The sequence below is a fragment of the Sander vitreus genome, chromosome 15 (genome assembly GCF_031162955.1).
Source record: "Sander vitreus isolate 19-12246 chromosome 15, sanVit1, whole genome shotgun sequence".
Taxonomy (NCBI): Eukaryota; Metazoa; Chordata; class Actinopteri; order Perciformes; family Percidae; genus Sander; species Sander vitreus.
In genome coordinates this window covers 17,594,456-17,613,730 of record NC_135869.1, presented here as the reverse complement: position 1 = coordinate 17,613,730, position 19,275 = coordinate 17,594,456, and the positions used below count along the sequence as shown (strand labels likewise).

General features: G+C 40.6%; 1 protein-coding gene across 4 annotated transcripts in view; it reads left to right on the top strand.

Annotated features, from left to right (window-relative positions):
• The window catches only part of cyth1a (cytohesin 1a), a 46,800-nt gene that overhangs the window by 7,436 nt on the left and 20,089 nt on the right, over positions 1-19,275 (top strand). Inside the window, exon 1 of one of the 4 annotated variants that reach the window (XM_078270562.1) lies at positions 1,644-1,835. The exons of 1 other annotated variant lie outside the window; for it this stretch is intronic. In XM_078270562.1, the coding sequence (XP_078126688.1) occupies positions 1,754-1,835 (82 nt within the window). In that variant the 5' untranslated portion in view covers positions 1,644-1,753. Of the gene's footprint in view, positions 1-1,643; positions 1,836-5,135; positions 5,218-10,010; positions 10,283-19,275 lie in introns of those variants that run through there. 2 more of the 4 variants (XM_078270565.1, XM_078270563.1) reach the window with 2 other exon arrangements.

Genomic DNA, 19,275 nt, shown 5'->3' with positions numbered 1-19,275 from the left:
CAACCCTAGCGATTGGCAGGTAGGCTAATTTAGAGTGGTAGTAGTTCAAGAGTGGAGGTAAACATTCCTGCTTTGCTCCACAAGAGGATGTGAAAATCCAAACAAAATAAATTGGCAGTGATTATGAGCACATCTGTGGCAGAACCAGACCAGTTTATTTTGTGTGTGTGTGTGTGTGTGTGTGTGTGTGTGTGTGTGTGTGTGTGTGTGTGTGTGTGTGTGTGTGTGTGTGTGTGTGTGTGTGTGTGTGTGTGTGTGTGTGTGTGTATGTATGTGTAAAAGCCCCATGTGTGTTATGTGGCTTCAAGACCCCTAAAATGTGACTGTGTCGTGGTGAAAAACCTCAATAGGCGTGTGAAGATATAATCTAATCAAAACAAAAACCTCAGTGTTTTGCCCAGGAGCAAATGATTTCTCCACCCCGTTGCCAAGCAACAATGAAATCTTGATTTTATGTACAAGGCTTCTGAAGACAAAAATGATGGATTGACTAGAAGCTAAAAAGCAACAGAGGGTAGAGATGGAACTCAACAGAGCAACGTGCTGCTGATAGGTCGCCATGATTCTAATACACAGTAACAGTTTCTTCATAATTGTTTCTTTATAGTGCTTTAATTATGCTTATTTCCAGGTTCATAATTGTATTTAGAGGTTATATCAGAATAGGTTTGCATGGTTTAATTTTCAAAAAACACCATATTTTTGTTCTACTGCACATTGCTGCAGCTCCTCTTTTCACCCTGTGTGTTGAGCTCTCTGTTTTAACTACCGAGTGAGGCATCATACTTCTGTACCATCTTTGTTGGGAGTCGCACATGCGCAGTAGCTAGGTAAGGACCACTACCCAGTCAGAAGCAGAGTATGAGGGCGAGCCACGCTAGCAGCTAGGCGAGCATTACGTGTGTTACAAAGCGACGCACGTTCATCACAGAAGTAAAGGCTGGACTACAATAAAGCTGTTTGGAGCAGTTTGTGAACAGTGTTTTCTGTTGGAGATGGTAAGTGCCTTTGGGGTGAACTTTGGGCTTTTTCATTTTGGAAGCCTATTACATGCACAAAAAAGATATAACACAATAAAGGAAAGGGAAAATGCCAAAAAGCATAATATGAGCACTTTACACTTCCCTTTGTTTCTACATTTTATCAGGCAAACTTGGTTGTAGCAAAAACAAAAAGTAATAGAAAGCAGAAATCTGTCCTTAAGGTACATTAATATATGCATTAAAATACAACCTGAATTTTCCATGTGTGTGTGTGCAATGTGATGACTGTTGTGTCTAAGAATATCTACTTGAATTAGTATGGAAAGTAGCCAGAGAGTGTAAATGGGTGAGAACGAGAGAGAGAGAGAGAGAAAGAGAGAGCAGAGGAGGATAGAGGAGCTGAGACACCAGCACAAAAGGGGAACTGGGAGAAAGCAGAAGTAATTTCAGCGTCCTGGCAAGTTGCACATTCTATTCAAGGCGGAAGAGAGAGAGAGTGAGAGTGTAAGAGATTGGCTGGGGGAGAGGAGGACTCATCAAGCCGGGGGATTAGGTGAAGCAGAGTGACAGAGCGCAGGACCTAACAGAGTCTCTACATGGACTGAACAGCTGGGAGCACGGAGGGACTCTCAGCAGCCACAGCAGGTAGCCTGGGCCTCCCCAACTTCCCTTTTTCCTCCATCTAAATCTGAATCGTCAGGAGGGAGCATTCCCACAGCCACTAACAGAGACATACCTTCACACGCACACATACATTACACACTGAAGCTATGGGGTCAGTGAGTGAACTTTGTGTGTCCAGCCTTCAGACATTCTTGTGTCCAGCTGTGAAGCCGCTCCACCAAGCTCCAGGTAAAGTCACAACTGTAGGCCTTATAATGCATACTGTGTTGTAGTCTGTTTTGGTTGCTTGTTGGAATTGTTATTATTATTATATATTATTGTTGTAGCATTGGTATATGTAAGATAGCTTAAAATAGATACTTTTAAACTATCATCACCATTAGTATTTTAAAGACTTCTCACTTAAATGATAAAAACCTGTTGATTGACGGTGTATGTGTACTTGTGCGTGCTTGTGTGACCAGTGACCACTGGCACAAACACATGGCTCCACCAGAGATGATAACATTGGGATGGAAATAGAGGGAGCTCCTTGTCGCTAAGGAGGCTCTCTCATTAAGCACTACTTAAACCTCTGTGGGCGCAAACACACTGAGAGATGGAGCGAGCTAATGTTATTACTTACTGAGATCTAATCACCAGCAGGTCTCACACACTATCCACCGCCAAACTGAATTGAACTGCTCATGATGACTTCGCATACTAATATTCACACATGTAGCAGATCCACATATTGTATTAGCAACATTGAATCCCCGGGTAAAAACACAGCCACACAGAGTGACCATGCTCCTACAATACCCTGCTCGGCTGTGCATGAAAATGTCTCTTCTGGTCCCTTGCTGTTACTAGTAGTCCTTCGATAACGGGGGTTAGGTTTACTTGAGATCACCTCCTGAACCCAGATAAACAACTTTCAGTGCTTCCCAGTTTAATTACAGATGGACCAGAAGTGGAGCTGGCTAAGACGTTGGCCTTTATTCTCACCATCTGTGCTCAGATTTATCCTGTAGTAAAAATAGGATCTGAATTGTGATGGAGCTAAGGTTTGTTTAGTTTTGGTTGTAAAGTGTTGCAACTGCATTACACTACACTGCTGGGTGGTGCACAGGTTCCCATTGGGAGTGTTTGAAATTGTGTTGGCAGACAGTGTTGACGTGACTAAAGCAGCTTCGCTGGGTTGTGGTGAATCAGCTGACTGAGTGCGTAGCAAGAGGAAATGGTGCTGCCTCAGTGATTTCAAAACCCCTGAATCAGCACCACAGACCAGCGCGAAAAGAGGGGACTTTATTTTAGTTTGGGATATTCAAGGCAGAAGTAATCTGGATTGTCCTGGTGTCAAGAACATGGTGACAGCAATGTTTTACAGATTTTCTTCAAGCTAACAAAAATGACTTTAACATATTGGGTAAAATTGAGGAAAAAGTTTGATTAGTTTCGTTAGATATGACACTGATTTTCCATTTGAATATTCAGCCTCCAGTAAAAGCATTCCCAAAGGCTTAAAGTGCCCATATTATGAAAAAAATCCCTTTTTCTGGGATTTGGGGTGTTATTTTGTGTCTCTGGTGCTTCCACACGCATACAACCTTTGAAAAAAAAAACATCCATGCTGTTTTGAGTGAGATACGGGTTTCTGAATGTCTCCTGCCTTCAGTCTCCAGGTGAGCTGGTCAAAATCTGCACGGCTTTCTACGTAACTAGCCGAGACGAGGGGCCTAGGGGGCTAACCCTTAGCATGCTAGCTGATGGCAAAACACTGCTACAACACACACAAATTCACCCTAATCTGCAGCATAAATTGTATAGAACTACTTACATGTCCCTGTTCTGCAGGTATTCCATGCAAAGTTGGAAGTGCGCCCTCGTTTAGAAGAAGTCTCCCAGCTAGTCCTGCCTTGTACAGGCCGAAGTTGGAGAAACAGCTAGCTAGCTCATGTAATCCTTACCTAGCTACTGCGCTTGTGCGTCTGACAATAAAGATGTTACAGAAGTTGAGAGGTCTCGCTCTGTAGCTAAAACAGAGACCTGAACACAGTGTGAAAAGAGGAGCTGCAGCAGTGTGCAGTACAACAAAAATATGGTGTTTTTTGAAAATTAAACCATGTAAACCTATTCTGATACAATCTCAAATTACAATTATGTAGCTGAAAATGAGCATAATATGGCCACTTTAATTCCAGCGGTCACCTGCCTGCAAGTGTCAGTTTTTTGCTTAAACTGTATTAAAAACATTGATGTCGTGATGACAGCCATTACATTTTGGACCCCTTGTGGTGGGAAGAGATTGGGCAGTGTTCTGAGAGTGTTGGTGTTTCTGTTTTTAATCATGACTCATGCAAGTGATGCATGTGTGACTCATCGAATGGTCATCCAGCAAGTTTACATTGTATCAGCAGCACTATTAAATCACTCCTGAAATATAGCCAAATGCTGTTTGACATGAAAAAACAACTGCAAACATGAGAGATAAGTTAAAAAAAAAGTCACTTGACTTATTTCCCAAGTCTTTCTCAGGGGACACAAATTGATTGCTTCAGTCTTCTTAGCCACTCTCCTTTTGCATCTAAATGAATTAAGCACCACAGTGGAATGGCAGTGCCCTTTCAGACTGTAAATGTTACTGTGAGTCTAACTTTCACAGTCACTGTAAGTGTGACTCAACATGCCCAATTCATCTTCACACTGCACAGGCTGGGACTGATAGCGGGCAGTGTATCGCCCAAAGCAGACGTGATAGTAATTTAGCTGATTGATATCAATGCAATTACGAGGGTCGTCTGTGCTGTGAGGCAGGTGTGCCTGTGGCTTTGCCTTGCTTTTCTGTCATGGAAATGACTCCATATGGGCCCCATGGTGCAGCTTAAGACAATGTGATGTCTTTGGGAGCACAAACAAGCCCATCAGCAGCAGCCAGTGTTTAGACTATTTGCCAAATCAGCTGGTTGTAAAGGAGGGTATGGTGCAGTGACAGTGGGTGATGATGCTAATGTGATTATGGTAGTGGTTCCCAACCTGTCTGGCTTGTGACCCTTTAACCCTAATTTTCTGTTTGGGGTCCTGGAGAGCCTGGGCCTTTGTCAGCTTGATACTAAGTTGTTTTAATTTTATGAATATTGGGTATAAACATGATATTGAACTGAAAACTTGAACAAAAAATACCTTGGTTTGGGGTCTCAGACAGTCCAGCTGTAAAACATGGTTTGCATGTTTTTGCCAACAAAGATTCATTTGTGAAAATTTACATTTCCAATGAAGGCTGTGATTACAAATCAGAAAACCACAAGATTTTAAAGACAAGAGTTAGATCAAGGACATTGGATTCACAAAACAAGCTGTCAAATCAACCTAATTTGTGTATCAGAAAATGTTTTTCTGTTCTACCCGTCTTGTGATCATTTTCCTTGTGACTTATTGGGGTTTTTTCAACCCCAAAGTTGTAAACTATTGGGTTAAAAGATAATAATGTTGATATCTTCACTTTCTTCTTCACATATCTTCACAGTTTGACGTGTTTTGGATGCTGAACGAGACAGGCTCTGCTAGCGAGCTGCTTCAAAGAGTCAGTGGTGGGAATCAAAACAGAGGCAGATGAAATCCACACACCTCTGTAAGCCAAATAAATTAATTGTGGTTGCACTGGAGGATTTATTTTTTCTAAGTTCTTGGTTTTTCTCTTGATGAAATGGCATGAAATGAACAGGTGTGGTAGCACGTTCACTGGTGAACTGGAAAATAACATGCTATCTCTTTTGACATAATGTAACTCGTATTGTTGTACAATAAATGTGTGGACATGCTGGCCTTCAACTAATCAAGCTTCAATGCTTGCAGACACAATCCATCTATGAACAGAAGGGGTTTTATTTAGTCTTTCCCTAAGACTGCTTGTTAGTCAGACTTATATAATAATATAATATATAATATAATAAATTACAGATGAGCAAATGCTCTGTCAGCCTGTAGTCTACCAAGGCTTGTTGGGGTGATGTCAACTGTAGAAATGCATGCAGTGCAATGAATCTAGCCTGAGGAAGAGTGACTTCTAGACAGGCTGTCATACTTCAGTAGGAGCTCTCTGCATTTCACACCCTCTTACTAAAACGGACTTGCAAAGTCACATCTCCTGACAGCAGTGTTTCTGTATGCATATTCATGTAAGTGTCGGTGAGGTCTGCTGGGTGCTGCTACAAAGAAAAAGATTAGAAAGTCTTGCTGTTGAGAATATGTGGAGAGCAATATTAAAATACAGCTTTATCTTTGCACTTTTAAAGTGATTGGCCGCCCACAGAGTGTTTTTCTCTCACAACCATAAGAGAAAAGTGACACGAGAACTAGATATTCTTGTATTTATGTTATGACTCATGTCACTAATTAATCGCTTAGGTATGTCTGCACACACCCTCTCATTGGGGAAATTACAGGTTGGATTGACCCAAAGGTCTCATTACCTTCGACTGCACCCGTAAAAGGAAAGCAGTGGTTTCAGAATCAGCTTGTGCTATGAAGCATAGAGCAACAAAACTCCAGCCACAGCTTATGCCAAGGGGGATGGGGGGGGCAGTGCCCAGGTGAACTGGCATCTCTCCAGCTACCAGTCCGCACTCCGTACGGGGACTTAACCCAACTCCCTACGGACTGAGCACTGCCACCCCCAAACCTCTTATTTCTCAATATGCCTCTGCTTTTGCAAGTCATTTTATCATTCAGAGTTAGTTTTAGAGATGGGTGTCAATATATTGTTTATGGAACGCAGTTAAACAAAGTTTCTCTACATGCCCTTTCTTTTTTCTGCAGTTTGACTGTAATTACTGCAGATGATCAGCAGGGGTCACTCTTGGCATCTCTTCTCATAGGATGGTTAAAAGATTATTTTCTCACTTTCCCATCTAATTCAGTCTATTTAAACACAGATTTACTATTGTAACTTCAGGTGCTGACAGCATTATTATCTGTATGTATAATAATAGAGCCTTGGGGTTTCAGGAATAACCACCATTGTGCAGTTGCGATTGTGAAGAGTTGGCCACTTCATTGCCCCAGGCACATACAGCTGGAACCCGTCACAAGTCCTGACCCTAACCCGTCAGGCAATATACCCATTACAGGGTCGTTCCACTGATTTTATCAACATCAGTTCATTTGTATTATAATGTATTGCCATCTTTAGATGGTCTTTTCTAAAGTTTAAAGAAATTACCCCTAATATAAAGTTTGTGTTATAAACTGGGAGCCTGGTGTTTGAAAAACATGGGTATTTACCAAACATGGAAAAACGAACAGAGACTATCATGTTGCATTTTGGGAAGTGTGGGATCCAGTGTTTTTGGAGCTTGGCTCATACTAGAGACTAAAAGTCAGGATAACTTGGCCTTTGCTGCATCAGTTTTGACCGTTAATTTCATCTCAAGTCCCCCAACTTGGCAGGACAATCCCATAAAGTGCTGAATCTAGTATATTTCAGAATTTAAAGCCAGGGGTGTCTATAAATACAATACTGTGAAACATCATTGACCTGCATGGAGAAAGCATTACAACAGTACACATTCTCTCATGCTGATTTGCTGTTTAACGAAAATTGGTCTGATTAGATGGTCAGCCAGTAGACAGAGAAAGATGGAACACCTTTCAAACATGAGAGCCAGGATTGCTCCAGAGAAATGGCTCCATCCCTTTTCAGCAACACTGTAATCCAAGTATGCTAAGTCCGAACAACCGATATTTCATAATATGACCAAGGCTTGTGGGAGGTTAAAATCTGTTTGTGAACTACTTTTGGCTTATACAGATTTAGCTGCTGTAAAGTTGTCAATAGAAGCTCTGTCTTGATTGTCTAACCAAATCTAACGTTTCTTCATTGCAAACAGAGCATATTCAAGTCCTTAAGGAACAAAATCACAGATAAGGGCAAAATAATAGTATAACTTTATCCAATCTAGTCTTATAATGTATTTCCAATCTATGTCTGAAAGGTGCTGATGCATATTGTTGTAAACTGTATCGTATTACCTTAAGTTGTCAGGTGTTCCTGTTGTTTTCAAACTGAAGGATCCTGAAAAGTGTGAACTAAAACCCTATAAACAACAGAGATGAATACAGAAGGAAACTTTGTCATTTTGAGGAATGTATCCATCTCATTGAAACTAATTATCAGCTGCATCTTTTAACATGCAAGAACAAAACCCTCTTTACTCTTCATAATCTAGTATGACGCTGCTTTGAGGTTTGCATAAACACTCTAGGATCAGTTCTACATGGCTTTGTGTTGATCAGGAAGTTGCAGATAACGTGTTGATATCAACTGACGATCTTTTCAGTTAAAGGTCAAACGGCTCCCTGGTTTTACTTGTTCTGGGTTCTTTAACACAGATTTACAGCAGTGCTCTGGGGAATGGATGAACTCTTAACAATGAAACCTTGTGTGAACAGAGTTCACTTCACACAGACTACATTGTCAGTTGTTGAGTTTGGGCAGCACAACTGAGGCATTCATGAGCCACAGCTTGAAGCTGAGCCCCTCAATGAAGTGGCCATGCAGACTAGGGCCCTTTAAGGTGGGTTTATGCATTGATGCTTTAGGTGTCTTGATGATTAAACTATTTGAGCCAATATGGTCTTCAGAAAAAGGGAGTGAATCACAGTATTTGGTTCTGATTTGATGATGGTTACTCAACACAGAGAGGAGGTGTAATCTCCTGGCTTCTTTCATTGGCTGTAAGTGCAGCATTCCTCTTGGCTCTCCTGTATTCATCAACAGGCAGGGACAGGCTCGGCCCATCTGACAGCAGCACAGTCGAGCAGGTGTTATACAAACAGCAGGCTGATTTATTCACTTTTAACAAGAGGACGGAAAGCTGGGTAGCTATGCTGTCTGCCCTTACAGTTTTCCCTAAAATATGCTGCCAAGAAATGTCTCCTTTCTGGAGCAGCCATCAGATGCACCTTTGATGACAGTCAGCATACCATGTGAATATACTGTGTGTTGATGGGCCAGGATGAAACATTGAAGTTAAAAATAAAAAAAAGATGATACTTTTATTTCTGAGCAGATGCTGGTATCTGGCAAGTTGAATCAGACATAAAAAATGCTGCTCAGTCTCACCTGGATTTTTGCAGAACAACTTTCACCAATAATGACACATCTGCGTACATGGTTGTAGTCTTGTTGGAGTGATTCAACACAGTTGTGTAATAATTACAGTGTAATGACAAGCAACTCTTTACATGAACCAGGGAAACAACAATCAATAGAGCTGCAGTATTTCCATATAGCTTTTAGGGCTGTCAACATTTCTATGTAGGCTAGGGAGGGAATAGGGAATAATACAAAATACCATAAGTGTTGTAAGGCAAGTTAAAACATTAGTTTTTTGTGTTGATTTCAGGTGTATGGGATAGGCCTACTGTGATTTTATTTGAATGTTCACCAGGTTTGTAGGCAAAGTGTTATGCTAGCCACAGACAGGTGTCTTTATACTAATTTCTAAAGAATGGTTTACATTTGTTTCCGAGGTAGAACACACGTCTACTCTGCTCTCAGCGGATGTGGTGAATCAAACGCAAGCGCAATATCAGCAGCAGTGAACTGCTGTCTGTGTGTGTCAATCACGTTTCTCTCCCTGCCCCCACTCATTCCCTGTCGCAAAAACAGTTCTGTGTGTGTGTGTGTGTGTGTGTGTGTGTGTGTGTGTGTGTGTGTGTGTGTGTGTGTGTGTGTGTGTGTGTGTGTGTGTGTGTGTGTGAAAGGGCATTGCCCAAGGCAACAGGGTGCAAACGCAGACGCGTCATCTGGCCCATTTGCTGCACCTTTAGCAACGTCAAGTCAGCAGAGACTGTTACCGGATAGGGATCAGACCTTCCTAATAAATAAGAGTCTATATTAAATTAAGTATACTTCTTGTAAACTAGTAGGTTTATATTTTTATCTTTATTTCCAATTTGCTGAGGGGGCGTATGTATTTAATCTAAGTCAAAATGTAATGCAATGTAAAAGTCAAAATGTAATGCAATGAAAGAGGAAATCTGGGCCATTTGAGTATTTTATTTTAATCTTTATTTAAATGTATATTATTTAAATTATTTATATTATATTATTATTTATTTATATCACCTTTAATTAATAAGTTGAGTATTTCTGCTTCCTTGATGCAAATTAATAACCTGGCTATCTAACTTGTAGGCCCAGTCAAACGTGCAAAAAAAGAGAAAATGATGTCAATATTCAATAGTTATTCAAATTTGTTAAGCTCACCAATCTTTTCCAGTCCTCACTGGCACTGCAGCCAGGTGAAAACGTGTATCTGCCTGGTAAAAGCATTCACTTTTTTTGATTAATTCATGATGGTTTTATTATGAAAGTCATGACCGGAGTCTCATTGATTTTATTTAGCGTGTCCTGACAGAGCATCGCGCGCAGGGAAGATTGGTGGTTGGCTAAAGTCTTTCGTCTCGTCCAACAACCACTCCCTTGAGCTGTCGACAGAGACAACCTTCACTTACCGAGAGCCATTCCAAAGTGTGTTTGTTAACTCGGTAGAAAACGTATAAAAAGCTCAATATATTTGTCTATACTACTATCTGGTCAAAGTTTTAACGCTCGGAAACCACTTGAAACTTTTTGAACTCGGACCTGCCAGCCGGAGAAAGCATGGTGCTAAAATCGGAAGACGGAGTAGGTGAGTGAAACAGTCAAGGAACATTTTTCTTCGTCTAAATATCGTTTAAATGTCTTCACAGAAATGTGTTTAGTTGAAAACATGTTATTCAGACGTTTAAACTGTGTTTATGGGTGAAAGTTTTCAGGTAAATCTCAGGAACAAAATGTGTGAAGTGAGTGCTGATTCGTCTGGCCTTGTTTACAGTGTTTACTCTGCCATGTACTATATTGTTTTTTTCTGAGCCAACTTGTGTGCGTCTTATCTCATTAACCCCCTGTGGGCTAAACTTTATTACGTGCCTTACCTAAAAAACTAAATTAAATTAAACAGCGTAATAAAATAATAATATATAGGCCTATTGTAATTTATGGTGTCAGTCTGCAATTGGAGATTTAGCCTACAAATTAATTTAAAAAAAAACATAATTTTAAGTAAAATAAATAAATAAAGACCCTGTTGGATCACTATGCTATTCTGAAATTGTTTTTTTTTTTAATTATTATTTTTGTTAAATGGTATTTGGAAGTTGCCACAGTTTGTCAGTCTTTGCAGATGGCAATTTTAGCATTGTGTGTGTTTTTTCTTAACCACACTTTGAAACATTTATACATTTGTTGGCCCTTGGTACAGAACGCAATTCACCAGCTTTTCCCTTAGGGAGAACATCTTCAGTGTCATTTTTCAGTGACTGCTGAGCTGTAAGAAGCAACAGGTGCGAGAGCAGATAGTTACTCCTCCAGTGTCAGCAGCATGGCCGCAAAACATTGTCATTGAATGTAACATTCAAGTTTTCTTTATTTTTCCTGCCTTTTGAGTAGAGTTTCTTAGTTAAAATCCGTATATTATCCTCATAGAAGCCCATTCCAACAGCTGTAGTATGTAGTTGCAATTCCTTTACATACGGTTATTATTTTTTTTTATTACCACAGAGTGAGTGAATATCTATATAATAATAAATGAGTGTTCAGCCTTTGAAGAAAGAAATCCTTTGTTGCTGAGCATGACGCTTTCATCTCTTTGGCTTGGTTAGCCTGGCAGCATTAATTAGCACCCTCGACTTGCGTCACTGTTAATCGTGTTAGAGAACAGTGAACATCTGACTGAGTGATCCTGTTATATGCTGCTGCTTGTTCATTCTGCTGATGGAGAGGGAGAAGAACTTACACACTTAGTGGCCCCATGGCTGAGTCTGGCTGGCACACCGCTGCATTGTGTTTACAGGGATGAGAGCTGAGATGGAAACAGTCAATTCTCTTTGAGTCCATTTGTCTCTGCCGTTTAGAGGTGGGTGGTCTGGGAAGTTAAAGTAGTTGTCACTAATGGTTCCTTAATGAGCGGCGCCGAGAGCTCTAATGGGCCCTCCAAGAACAATGTGCCCTGCCTGGCACTAATGCCCCAGTGGTTTGATAACAGTCATTTTCTCCACATAATCATATTTTAGCCTTCTTTCTGTATCGGTTGCAGCCCTCCTTTCCTCTCAGGCCAGTGTTTATTCTGCACAGTTACTACTATAATGCAACTGGACAAATGTGTATTTACTATACAGTGCAGTAAGGTTTTTGGTCTCATGTTTGGTAGCTCAGCACCACACACTAGGCTGCATTGCTGACATGTTTTATGGCAGAAAGAGGCAGAAAAACAATAGTATACAGTATTTTAACCACTGCAACCTGTCACAGTAATGTTTGGCTAGATGTAGAGCTGCGATCAATAGGTATTTTTATTGTTTAATTTTTTCAATTAATTAAATAATCACTTAGATTACAACAAGTCAAAAATAAGTGGTCCAGCACAGGTTGCCAAAGCCAAAAGATATTTTTAAGAAAGCTTTAGTTTCATTAGCAGCCAATTATTTATTTTATTAAATTAATTAAATATGATTTATTAGCCAAAATCATGCAGCTCTGTCCAAGTCTAAATTTTAGCCAAAACAATAAATTGATTAATCGAATGAAAGAAAATCCCAACATTTTTGATAATTTAGTAATTGTTCAAGTCATTTATCAGGAACAAATTCCAAATATTTGCTGGTTCAAGTTAGAGATGGTCTGATACCATTTTTTGCTTACTGATTCTGATACCTGAACTTAGTACTAAGTACTGATCAGTACAGTACTGACCAGTGTGTCATATATTTTATTATGTTTTAACAACTGTATACTACTGTCCCTGTATGGATGTGATATGATTTCTATCTTTGTTGTCGGTCTGGCTCAGGTTAAACTCTTTGTGAAACATGAACAAACACAAACAATGAATGCCACAGAACTTTCTTTTATTCTGCAGTTTGACAGTCAGTTATACCGGAAAAAGAACATAAATAAACTACTTTAACGTAGATTTTCTTTAGGGCGTTATTACTTGGTATCGGATTGGTGCATAAACTCCAGTACATCCTGATACTGATACCAGCGTTTTAGGCGGTATCGGAGCCGATCCCGATACTGGTATCGGCTCATCTCTAGTTCAAGTCTCTCAAATATGAGAATTTACTGTTCTCCTCTCTTTTATACGATTGTCAGTTTAATATCTTTGAATTTAAAGTGGTAGTCAGACATAATCAATTTCACTGCGTCACCTTTGGCTCTGGGAGCTTGTGTTTGTGTGTGTTTCACTATTGTTACACAATGCTGCCTGTCAGAATAACAGGAGGATTTACCTGATAGGCTCATAAAGTCACTACATTTTGCTGTTGACAGTTATGGCTGATTTGCATGGGAGCTGTTTTTGTTCCAATGAGCTTGTCATCAAGCATATATATATATATATATATAGCGTCTCAGAACTGTGCACCTTACCCCCCCCTTTTTTTTTTTTGCACTACTTATTTTATTCCATGTTACATTTCCTTTACGTACACGTTGGCACTGGAAAAGGAGTTGCTTTTAATCTCGTTGTACATGTGTATACAGTAGTGACAATAAAAGGCATTCTATTCTATTCTATAAGACTGTGGCAGGGGTTTGTCAGCCACTTTGCGCCTATGATTCATTTGGTAATGATCTATTCCTTTTTCTCTGTCAAAAACATGCTGACACACACACACACACACACACACACACACACACACAGCTTTTGTTTCTCAGGAAATCAAAATTGCACTCAATTTTTCATTTCTACTTCTGCTTTTTCTACCAGTCTCGCACATTTTATCCTGCAGTTCATTCTTCTCTCTCTCCTCTCCCAGCACTGATTTGAGTGACTTTCAGGTTTCTTTGCAGCAGGTATAGACACGCCTGGAGTCATTTTCTTCATACAGGCCAAAACTATGTGATCAGTCCTGTTGATAGGGCCCAGAAATTCAAAATGGCAACTGGCAGGAGCTCCATAGTGAAAGCATTTTGAAGGAGTGTGCTTACTTGCCTACTGAACAAAGCTTTGGTGCAGGTCAGGCTTTGTTTATGATCTGGTTGTGCTTGCATAGTCTGCTCAGCATTATTTGTGTATATTTTTTGGGGGCTGCAGGAAAGTAATGCAAAGCTGAAAGCATCAGTACATTACATTCTATGCTTTGCTCCTGACGTGACTGGTTGATTTGACAAATTATTTACTATTTGTATGGTGTGTGTTGTCTCTTTTTGAAAATGCAAAGGATGCATTGAAAAGGATCTGGCACCATAGAAATTTTGTCAAAGATATAAACAATGCATGCTGAGTAGTTCGTAGTAGAATGGCTATTTCATTAAATTTCCCTCAGGATGGGTGGGTTTAGTCACAGCTTTCACTCCTCCCCTGAAGTATGAAAACGGCTCACAAACAGGAAACCAAGAGTTTGACAATATGCTTGAAAGGAAATGACATCCCACGGTTTTCGTGTGGGTTAAACATTCTACACTTCTTTACTACAAAAAAAGCAATACAGAAATAGACTGAAAGAAAGATTAGTGGCTCTTCTAGCTTTCCCATCATGTGTTTTCTGTGCATGTGTGTGTGTGTTTTACTGGCGAGAGAGGATGTTGATAGTAGGACAGCCCCGATAAGAATCAAGGCCAGCAGCATCGGAGGACAAAGGCATGCATTGTGGGTAGAAATAGCACTTCCGTCTTTGAGGAAAAACATTGAAAAGGGTTCACATTGCCCTATCAAAACAATTAACCTTGAAAAATGCCAATAAAACAGTATGGGGATTATTTAACAAAGCTTATCTTTTGTGTTCATAGTGACGGATGGTATGTCTGTGTCTGCGTGCAGCTGCAGGATGTTTATGCTGTGGAATCATCTGTGTGTTTGCTTTACACTGAAACTGTGTGTAGGGGATGCTCTCCAGCTTCCACCCAGTCACATCCTCCGGTCCCAGCATTCCTTCACAGCAGCCTCAACACAGCTAACTGAGATTTTCATGTTCTCTCGGGGGAGCAACAGTCATATGAATCCCGTGACTCGATAGTGTGGCATACACCTGACCTGACTCATATAAATACAACAATGCCAGGTTGTTTTTGCGGGGCAGTCAAGGCTCCAAAATGTGGGATGTTTTGACCGTGCAGTGCAGTGGTTCCAAACCTGGGGGTCGAAAGCCCACAACGAATCTCGAGATTAATCTACAGGGTCACAAGATGATTAAAGGGATAAGAAAGATAGACATATATCTGTTCAGTTAACTTTTTGATTTTTCTTTTATTTGATTCTTCAAATTGAACAACCTGAGAAGAAGAAATCCCTCTTTGTTTGTTTGCTTACAGCTCATGTTCGTACTAAGGCTGTAACGAGGGGTAATGAGAACACATTGCTTCATTTTAAAAGGTCACCAGCCAAAAAGATTGGGAACCACTAGTGTCGTAAATATGGGCTCCATTCATGTTTATTTATTTATTTCGTTCTCTATCTGGCATATCTACTTATACTTTACTTTGTGATTTCCTACAACCCAGAGACAAAGTGTCTGATCATGATCTGCGTTTTATGAAATGTATGTTTTAAAAGAGTATTTAGCAATACTGATAGTGATAGCATGACCAAGTGAAGTTTTTCCTGTCACATTGCATTATGGACTTTTTATAAGTCTAATTTAGGATATAAATCATCACTTGTCAGAACTGGGTATAACCCTACTACTAGGCCTGTCACAATATGCAATAAATCAATTAATCGCACGATAAATAAAAATGAGCTTGATAATTTTTAAATGGAAATTATCGCGGCCGGGGGAAAAAATGCTTCCATTTTATTTATTGTTTTTGATTGTGTTTGGTTTTTATTCCAGTGCATTTTTTGTTAACAGAGACTGAGAGTCCATTTTATTTATTGTTTTTGGTTGTTTTGTTCATTTATTGTGGATATTTATGTCTTCCAGTTCCAGTGTTAAATATTCTTTAGAAATAAAAGTGTATTGATATTTGAAAAGGTGTACCTGCATTATTATGCTATTATCATTATATTAGATGAAAATGGTCTCAGAACGAGAATATTGTTTATCGCAAAAATTTCTGGGACAATTTATTGTCCAGCAAAATGTGTTATCGTGACAGGCCTACCTACTACACAACACATGGATCCCATACTGACACTTCACTGTCACTGTAGGACTGCAGAGAGCAGACGGGACAGCAGAGGGCTCCAGGTTGACTCATAGAGACATACAGACATGAGGCAAGAGCTCACATCTGCTCTGGGATGCAGACATACCCAGGGCAAGTATACACTCATGCTCTAAAAATTCGAGACATGACAAGGAGGAATGCTGGGAATCTTGCGCAATCTTTTGGCATGCATCTTTTGCATTGGGATAATGCTCATGCACTAGTCTCAACACAAACATGCATGATTGTCTTCAGGAGAGACTTCATTGTTAAACTGGAGTTTGGAGGTGATAATGATAGCATGCCTGGTCGCATGACTGATCAGTGGGGAAAGGACCTGGCTTAAAGTGGTGACTCATACCTACAGCTCATGGCTTCCTCACTGTGGTGACCGGATGTGTCCAAAGAAGAATGAATACTTAGATTTACTGTTCACCATCAAGTTCAGTACTATTTGTCTTTGTATGCCTTTTTTTTCTTGACATGTTATATCTGGAGTCACTGCAACGATATAACATTAGCTACATTTGACTTTTGAATGAACCTTTTATGGAAAATATGACCTTTTTTTTAAAACAAGGCTGACTTTATGTTTTCTCTTTTAGGCCGCTGGTTCTGAGTCGTATGATATACCATCTTAACCTCCAAAACACTGTTTGTGTAGTTTTTTTTTTTAAGCAATGTGGGCTTGTTAATCTTGTTTTGTTAGGCCTAATCATTGCAATCCTATCATTAGGGCTGGAGTCAAACATCAATATTTATATTCATAATCGTATTTGTCTTCATTTCATGAATACAATTCCTGTAACCACAACACAATATATATATAATCCTAGATATCTGTATTGAATGAAAGTTGTTTGGATATTGTGATATAGACCTTTTATTTGTATTACATGTGCATGTGTGTGGAGGCGGCAGAGAAAGGAATGACCAGTGGGTGGAGCCTTCATGTTAATGGTAGTGACAGCAAAATAGAGAGAGAGAGAGAAGAGAGAAGAGAGCAGCAGAGGGAGAGGAGGGAGCGAGGTGGTGAGTAAGGCTTCTTCCCCAAATGGACTATGTCAGTGTGCTGTGAGCATGCTGGGAGCTGATAGCTGTGCTGTGCAGTTGAGGAAACCTGGCAGTATCTCTCTCCCTGACTGGAGGAGGAGCAGGCTCCTTCTCTCTGCCACTTGTCATGTGGAAGTCCAGCTCTCCTGTGTTAAGCCACAGGAGCTGACAGAAAAGGGGACTGCTGGGTCTTTTTTTTGTATCAAGGAAGAGAGATAAGGTGGAGTAGAGAAAGAAGAGGAGCTCTCTGAACAGACACAAAATCGACACTTTGGAGGATTTCTCTCACAGGTTAGCACATAAATTTGCTGACGCTCATGTTTTTATTTATTAAATTGATCTTGTGTTGTTTTCCACAGGGCTGTTTGTGTAGCTTGTCATTTCTGGTACTTTGCTGTCATGTGGATCAGTTTTCATCAACTCTGTGTCCACCCCCATCCACACTTTGAGTAGAATTGAAAATTAAATCAGCAAAGCTGGGTGTAATGCATGTTGCCCAGATAAACCAGCTAGGATGCGAATTATTTAAAGTGCAAGTGGTTTGACTTTTCATTTGCTGGGCTCTCCTGTCATTCTCCAGCCTGTTTTGATTAAGGTAGATCAGAGGTAGAGTGGGTCGGCCCTCAACCACAAGATTGGTGGTTCGATCCCAGTCTGGGAACACGTCAAAGTGTCCTTGAGCAAGACACTGAACCCCAAGTTGCTCCCCGGACGCTGTATGTGGCTGTCCACTGCTCCTAATGCTTAGGATGGGTTAAATGCAGAGATTGAATTTCACTACATTGTACTGTATGATTGTATGTGACGAATAATAAAGTTGTTCCTTCTTCTGACTGTGACATTTGAGAAGATTGAGTACTGGTGCAGCAGGCCAATGAATGGGCAGTGTGGTGCTGTCAGTGGGGGTGAGCAGAGGCGTGGATGGGATAAAGGTGTATATTTCTCTCTCGGATCATATATCTGAGCAGTAAAAGTACAACCAGAGGCAAAGCTTTATGAGTACGGCTGCAGAAGTCAGACTGCGATTTTACTTTATTATGGAACTCAGTGGCACAAAAGGAAGCTAGGATGACCAACAAATAAATGTAGAGCCTGGACACAAGTAAAGCCAAGGATGCTGAGGCCATCAGTCCCCCTGCATGGGCCTTGTTGAGGAATGTCCTAACAGGCCACTTGCAGACACAAAGGGAAAGCTGTGATCGTCCCACTGCTCTTTTCCACTGTCTCTGTGTTCCCCTGCCTTACGCCGTCCCACGCCTCCCCGGCCAAACACAGGGCTCCTTCTCCTGTTATCTCTTATCTCTCAGTCCCCTATGCACCCCCTCCCACCCTCAGGCCAGGTCAGGTTCAACGCTTTGTGGCTTTTTGATCCATAACTGGTGGTCCATCTCGTCCTATTTCAGGTTCTGTTTTTGTGTTTGGCAGCAATGGATCTGGAGGTTAGAAATGAACAACTTATTTCGGACAGGTGCCCATATTAAAGACTGGCATTCCTTTACAGCCCCTGCTCCGCCTCGGTACAAGCTGTCTGGTTCAGAAGATGAAGGGGTATGTGTGTGGTTTTACATATGAGGGAGAATCCCCTTAGGGTAATGAGATTCAGATCAAAGATCAGTGGCTGAGACGGCTCCCAACGTTCACGTTTTAAATCATCCTTTATTGTTCAAGCAGCAATATTAGGAAAGATCAGAATGCTTGGAATCATTTTAACAGATCTTGGTGTAGTCTTGTGTGTTTTTGCCCATTCTAGCTCACATAATCAAATGTTTGTGTGCATGTGTTTTTTGCTGAATGCGTTAAAGTCCATCATAAAGTAGACTTCAGCTGACACTCTTGGTTTAGGGGTCGAGTGATTGGAGCCTACAGGGACTTTTGCGGGGGGGGTTAGTGGTTGCGTTTTGCAGTTTAAAGGGAACTATCTAAAACTATAAGGACAAAGGCAGTACAGCAGCAACATCAGCCTTAAGGAACAGGGGGAGGGGAGGAGGTGGAGAAGGGCTGGAGAAGATTAGCTAGGAACAGAAAGAGGAGTGTACAAAGGAGTAGATGAGAGGAGAAATGATAGAGAAAAAAGAATAAGAGTAATTAAGCATAATGTAAAGAATGTGAGGCCCAGATGGATGCTGTTTCTTCCGCAAAGATATTGAGGAAAGAAGATGAAGCACCATTGCAGGGAGCAATTTCTGCTATCGGCGTCATCCATCTGCCTCGATCAGTGCATGCACTTCATCAAAATGCAATTATGTACAGGCACACAGACACGTTGCTGCAGAAATGGTATGTATCTCTTTGCATATTCCTTCAGTCAGCAGATCATAGGCGGCGTTGTAGCGTAAATATATTCATTAATGTCTCCATCTAGTCCAGTAGATATAGAGGGAATAGATCCAGTGTCATACTAACCTGTGTTATTTCAACATGTCTTTAAGTTCACCTATA